This window comes from Nannobrachium achirus, assembly GCF_963921795.1.
Source record: "Nannobrachium achirus genome assembly, chromosome: 3".
In the NCBI taxonomy this organism is placed as follows: Eukaryota; Metazoa; Chordata; class Actinopteri; order Myctophiformes; family Myctophidae; genus Nannobrachium; species Nannobrachium achirus.
This window is the reverse complement of record NC_137812.1, coordinates 45599397-45606632: the sequence shown is the minus strand read 5'-3', so window position 1 is coordinate 45606632 and position 7236 is coordinate 45599397. Positions and strand designations below refer to the sequence as shown.

At 43.3% G+C, this 7236-nt stretch overlaps 1 protein-coding gene across 2 annotated transcripts in view; it reads right to left on the bottom strand.

The window, feature by feature from the left end:
* clockb (clock circadian regulator b) overlaps positions 1-7236 on the bottom strand; it is a gene marked incomplete at its 5' end in the record, with an annotated part of 39748 nt that overhangs the window by 16118 nt on the left and 16394 nt on the right. For both annotated transcript variants that reach the window (XM_080721989.1, XM_080721988.1), the window contains 6 exons: positions 126-235; positions 1931-2063; positions 3168-3243; positions 3977-4124; positions 4857-4963; positions 5910-5992. In XM_080721989.1, coding sequence (XP_080578115.1) covers positions 126-235; positions 1931-2063; positions 3168-3243; positions 3977-4124; positions 4857-4963; positions 5910-5992 — 657 coding nt within the window. The remainder of the gene's footprint in view (positions 1-125; positions 236-1930; positions 2064-3167; positions 3244-3976; positions 4125-4856; positions 4964-5909; positions 5993-7236) is intronic.

Genomic DNA, 7236 nt, shown 5'->3' with positions numbered 1-7236 from the left:
GCTGAGCAGAGGAGCAGAGGGGGGAGGAGAACACATGCTATTGGCCAGAGACTCGCGGAGAGACTCACCGCGCCCGCCCATCTACCTACACAAACAGGTCCGCGTTAGGTTAGAGTGGGTCTCACCTGACTGCTGATGGAGGAACGGCGCTGTGACGTCATGTCAACGGTGGAGGTCAACGACTGCCTGGGGGGCGTGGCGGCCGCAGTGTCCATGTGGAGCTTGGAAGCTGTCGCTGTGGAAACAGAAGCATGGGTGAGTCAGAGAGTTGTGCTTTTCAGCTTCCCCCGTGACCACAACATATCAGCTTACAACAGAGCTTAGTCACCCCACTCTGCGTGACCAGAACATATCACTGCTGGCGGGTGAAAACCTTGTATGTCCGAAACCCTTTCTTTTGCAGGGGCTGCGTTCCAATATTTGTTCGATATTAATGAAACCCACAGACACACTTAACTATTATTGACCTAATGTGTCTGCTGGGTGACAAACACACACACACACACACACACACACACACACACACACACACACACACCACACACACACACACACACACACACAGGGTATAGCTGCTCAAATGCACCACTCCACTTCGAACTGATGGGTTTGATTTTCAGAAATAGTGGGAACAAGGCTGATCTACACGTTTGCTACTATTATCGCTACTTTTGTGTGGCACTGCAAAAGTAGGGCATTAAATAATTATAAAACATTTAAATATGGATATACAAGGTTTCTGCCTGACAGAAACGATATCAGCTTACAACAGTGCTTTATAATCCCTCTCTGTGTCACTGTTGACTGATGACAGCGATCCATAGCCTGCGTGTGGCAACATCTGTATATTGTCACGGTCAGGCAGAAACCTTGTATCTCCAAGTTTAAAATGTGTATGTTCTTTCGCAAAGTAAAGCCCTGCTTCACCATACAAGGCTGTTGCACAAAAGTAGTTAAAACAGCAGATCTACAAGCACACAACACCTTGCGGTGCGAGGCGTTGTGTGCTTGTAGATCGGCTGTTTTCACTAGTTTAAATCATTCAAAACAGACAGTTTTGGACATACAAGGTTTCCACCCGACAACGATGATATCTAGTGTGCCTGCATACAACATGTATCCACCCGTCTGTCTTATTTGGAGCAGGGTCGCGGGGGCAACAGTTCCGGCTGAGAGCTTCAGACTTCCCTTTCCCAGGTAACATCAGCCGCGTTATGCTGGGGGATCCTGGGGCGTTCCAAAGCCAGCATGGAGATATAATGCCCCCATCTGGTCCTTGGTCTGCCCCGGGGCCTCCTCCCAGTGGGACGCACCCAGAGGACCTCCCTAGAGCAGTGGTTCTCAACCTTTTCAGGCCGCGACCCCCAAAATAATCATATTTTAACTGGGGACCCCCCACCCTGACGAGCACTAAGAATTGAGGCATTATATTTTGCATAACACAGTTCTATTGTGAAAATAGCAGATCTACATGCTCCCAACGCCTCGCGTTGCGAGGCGTTGGGAGCATGTAGATCGGCTATTTTCAAAATTTCTGCCTTTACTATTTGGCAATTTGGCCAATGTTTAATTTGTCATTTTAGACACCCTCTAATAGCCTCTATACACTTAAACGTTATGTTAATCATCTGGGGACCCCCCAAAATAATGCCATCCATCTGAGAAAACTCATTTCGGCCGCTTGAATCTGCAATTATTATGCTTTCGGCCATGACCCATCGGACCCACACTTCACGACCATAGAGGAGAGTAGGAACGAAGATCGACCACGACTACCAGTATATTGAGAGCTTTTTTCAGCTCTCTTTTTTCCTCAGTGCAGTACAGCGACTGTGTGTGTGCGTGTGTGTGTGTGCGTGTGTGTGTGTGTGCGTGTGTGTGTGTGTGTGTGTGTGTGTGTGTGTGTGTGTGCGTGTGTGTGTGTGCTTACACGTGCATGTGTTGTCAGACACATGTGAGGAGGACTTGGAGGAGGTGGAGGGGGTGCGGCTCCGGTCGAAGCGCTCCAGCGCCTCCTTCAGGCTGGAGGTATTGACCTGGGATTCTGAACCAGAGTCCTGGCTCTAAAAGAAACAATACAAATCCAACAGAGGGAAAACAATTAAGATATTGCTATATTCCGAAGAAAAAAAAAGATTAATTTGACATCACATTTCTATACCTGGTAGAGACAGGAAAGACAAAAGAGAGAAAAGTATAATCTGTAATTAATTTTAGAATAGGACACAAGTGCTTAACTGGATTAATATGGCACATACTGTACTTTAGCATTCATTGAAAAAGCCTTCCAACCAGCTGTACAACGAGCATACAAGGCTGTTGCACAAAAGTAGTTAAAACAGCAGATCTACAAGCACACAACACCTCGCGGTGCGAGGCGTTGTATGCTTGTAGATCGGCTGTTTTCACTAGTTTAGGGACACAAGTGCTTAACTGGATTAATATGGCACATACTGTACTTTACCATTCATTGCAAAAGCTTTCCAACCAGCTGTAAACGTCCAAGTACAGATTGAATTCTGATACCAAACTATGTGTTATTCTCTTGTTGATGTAATCACTGACCAAGAATTGAACTCCAGTAGGTCAGAGAACGAGGGGCTCCAGGCAGTGAGCCCAATTGTGAAGTCAATGGATAATGGATTGAATGAGGAGGGCATGTCTAGACTGTCCATTCTCTTAAGACTCAGAAACTTAAATGTAGGTAAGGTAGCTTATTTTGTAGTCTTCTTCTACTTATTCTACTACTAATTATTATTTGTTGTTCAGACAAATGTTTGTCCATTGAACAATTCATTGTTCTATAATGAGTAGTCACTTCTCACCAGTGTTCATTTTGACAGCAAATTTTGATTTAGATTAGTCTTTTAAATCATTTTTCATTTAGTTTCGGTCATATTTTAGTCATCTGTTTTTTTTATAGTCAACTAAATCTACAGTTGATTTTGTTGGGGGCCTTGATGGCTTCCTAATGGCCGATTTTACACTTTGGTTGCATGCTGGAAATAGCCGATCGACAAGCTCACAACTGCGACACGTTGTGAGCTTGTAGATCTGCTATTTTCAGAGCGCAGCACAACCAAAGATAAAGATGACTAGTTCTGCTGGATCTCTTCTAACATTTTTCCATCAAAGTTTTAGTCGACGGAATGAACACTGCTTCTCACCTTGTCCACGTTGGGCTCTGGGGGAGAGTCCTCGATGCCCATCTCCCTGCGCTGTTCTGCCCTCACCTCCGCATAGCTGCACACACAAGGTGGGGATGAGAAGGGGGAGAGGGAGGGTTGGCGATAGATCCATAGATAGAGCGTGCACACGTTTATGCACACGTGGGTTTGAGCATGGAGTTGGCCCATTTAGACCTGGAACGCAATCTGTGTCGTGTTGGACTCGAACGCTATTTCATGCTTTAGCTATTGAATATAGCAGATATACAAGCTCACCGCGTGGCACCGAGTGCCGCGCTGCAAGCTTGTAGATCTGCTATTTTTTGAAAAAATCGGGACATTTTTGACCCGAATCTATACATTTCTTTCGGTCTCAGGCAGAGTCCAGAGTATATACCGGTATCAGTGGTTCTCAAACATTTTAATTTCAAGGACCCCCGTAACTCTGAGAGTGTACAATGGAACCAAATGGATCCGTAAGGGTCCATCTGGTTCCAGACCTTTGAGAGTCCATTTGGATCCCCCTCAAGGGTCCCTGGACCCCACTTTGAGAACCACTGGTACACACAGTGGGAAAAAAAGGGAGTGAGGATTTCTTTCTTTATCACATAAGAGTTTTGGCAATGTGTTGAAAAAGTCTAAACACTAATCAATAGCAAGACATTCCGTAAAAGATCTTTAGCGACAAAAAGGGACACAGGAAGGAGAGAGAGAGAGAGAGAGAGAGAGAGAGAGAGAGAGAGAGAGAGAGTCAGAGTCAGAGACAGAGAGACAGAGAGACAGAGAGGGAGTAAGGGTCATCATGTCACCTGACAACGGTGTGTGTGCAGACAATAAACTCAGGCCTGGAGTTCCACTGGTGATAGGTGATGTAGTAGTGGGTCTGGAGCCAGATCCACTGTTGACCTTTAGTTAGGAAACGGTAGTAGCAGGACTTCCCTTTACCATACTGCATCACTGAGCCGGTCAAACACAAGACACACACATGGAGAACAGAGTGGTTACAACAAGGACAAACTGAGAGAATTACATGTCACACAGAACTATATGGATAATGTAGTGCAGGGGTCTTCAACGTTTTCAGGCCAAGGACCCCTTGGTTGACAGAGAGATGAAGCAGGGACCCCCACAACATTTTCAGAGATTCCATATTTCCATATTTCATTGTTTGACAACACAATCATCGTTGTATTTTGGATTCATGACAATTTGTGTTTTCAGATATTTAACCACTTTAACCGTCAATACTTAATAAACTTGACCTTTCAATCTGTACTTAGTCTGCTCTTTTTCCCCTCTACACCAAAGCTCTTTGCCGAAAATAGCAGATCTGCGAGGCGTTGTGAGCTTGTAGAGCTTGTAGATAACTTTGGCTAAAGTTATCAGATATGGATGCTAGGGTTCAAGTGGTTAATATAAAAAAGGGGAGTTTCTATCACACAAAGATTTGGAGGACCTCCTGGCCGTATAAGCGAATCCCAAGCGGCATTGTCCACAATATCCCGCCCACCAATTGCTATGATTGGTTTAGATGAGCAGAGGGAGTGTTCAGAGGCAGCAGGAAGCGAGACAGACATTGGACCTACTAAGGAAGCCTCAAACGGTAAAAAAAAAGCCGCTAATACACAAATGCGTTAATGTGTTAATAACGCGTTAATGTGGACAGCAATGTTCATTGAGATTACTCACAGTGCTCGTGACACTTGGCCAGGGACTCCAGGTCGTCCACATGATAATAGTCATACCCCGATGTTCCCAGAACCTCAAAAGGAAGGTAACCTATGATAGGTGGAGCCCTGAAAAGGAGAAAATCATGTCATGAATGATCAGAGACACACAACTACTAGTAGGTCAACCTTTTCCTTTATTTACATGAATCAATAATGTCAACAGTGGTCATATCACCCAAAACAAAAGTTTGTGTTTCTTCTTTAAAGATCGAGCATCGTGACTTTTCCTGTTTTTAATTTGTCTACGGATTTGACATTACTTCTCAGTCTAGACCACTCAATGTGGTTATAAATGTGCAAGGATGTCTAGTTTGACTAGATGTGTATTTTCGCTTTCCCATTGTAAGTCGCAAGCTTCCTTAGTAAACGGAACAATCTTGACACCTGATGTGCAATCAAACTGCTTCATGTTTGATTGTGGTCTATAACATTAAAGTCGCCTTGTCTGTGAAAAAAGTCTGAATAAAACAGGCAACTTGCGCTACAGATCCTGTCTGTGTTGAAAGAATGGGTTGAGCGTTCACTCAATTCGTCTCTTCTTCTCTGCTTTTGCCATCTGGTGGTCGGCTGTGTAACAACCAGGATGGACAGTGAAAATAGCTTCTTGATCATCTATGTAATCTATGCAGGTGAAAACCTAGATTTTGCCCCAGTTGATTTCTTAGGTACACCAGCCTTGTTGTTGTAAAGAATATCGTGGGGCGCCCGCTGGCCTAGTGGTCAAGGTGCATACCACATACTAGGCTATGATGCCTGCTGGCGTCGCCGGTTCGATTCCCGATCCGGACGACCTTTGCCACATGTCATTCCCCATCTCTCTCCCCATTTCCTGTCAGTCTACTATCCTATCAAATAAAGGCATAAAAAAGCCCCCCCCCCAAAAAAAAATCTAAAAGAATATCGTATGTGAAGAGTTTAAAATATTGTTTTTTTTTTGCTTTTGTGTGTGTGTGTGTGTGTGTGTGTGTGTGTGTGTGTGTGTGTGGCTGCGTGAGTGCGTGAGTATGTTTACCTGTGGTCTAGGAAGAGGAACTTCCACTCTAAACTATGTCTGGAAGTGAACTCTTCATTTGGCTCCTCAACTGTACACATTTCCTAAGACACAGGAAAAGAACATACATGTTTTTAGTCTAAAGCCATAATATTTCAGTGGGAGTTATTGAAAAAGGAAAAATTAATGAATAGATAAAAGAAGAAGAAGCGCTACGTGGGTCCGTGAATGATGAATACGCTGTAAACAGGTGCTCTTCGGAGAGGGTATCTGAATATTAGGACAAAAACTTTAGTTCCATTCCGTAGTAACAAAAAAATTCAAAGGTAAGGTGGGGAACAAAGAGGATCCAAGGCAGCTCTGTTCAGTTCAAAGTAGAAAAATATTTATTTTAATTCATAGCAGCAGCAAAGAATTAAAATATTATTAAAATGCTATAAATTAAAATAAATATGTTTCTACTTTGAACTGAACAGAGCTGCCTTGGATCCTCTTTGTTCCCCAGCTTACCTTTGAACATTTTTGTTACTACGGAATGGAACTAAAGTTTTTGTCCTAATAAAGGAAAAAGTAATGTTTGAAAAAGAGGGACGCCGGGTTTTAAGTGGTTAACTATGATCCCAAAGTAAGGGATGGCACTAGAGGCAAGGTCACTCAAATGGGAGCATGAATGTAGAATACAATGGCAATCCGACCATTAGCTTTTGATAGATATTGATTAGATATCCTCTTACATTAGATATCTATCCTGTGTGCAAATGGACATTTTGGCCTAAGGGTGGCGCTAGAGGAAAGGCCACCAAAGAGCCATGGGCTGTGGAGCATGAGGTGGCACAAGTGATTCCATGGCGAATCCATCTACCCAGTGTTTTTTTCTTTATCTTATTTTGAAGTAGTGTTGGACGGACTGATGCAAAGTATTAATTCAAAGACTTTTGTTTTATTGTAATATGAGCGCTGCACAAAACAAAACAAAACAAAACAAAACAAAACAAAAATGTGCAGTTTCCACCCCCTAGATGTACTGTAGTAGCTCAGATATGTATGTAAATAAACAGTATAAAAAGGTGTGGCCAACATTACCCTAAAGCAGGGGTTCCCAAACTTTTTTGTCTCAGGGCACCCCATAAATATTGTTTTAATCCGAGGCACCCCTACATTATAATTTTCACTCCCAGCACCTTATATTTATAGCATATCGTCGTTGTCGGGTGCCGTTTGTTTTGTATTTATCATCTATAAAATGTACAGTACTAAACTAGTGAAAACAGCAGATCTACAAGCACACAACGCTTGTAGATCGGCTGTTTTCACTAGTTTTGTGCGACAGTCTTATATGATGAAGCAG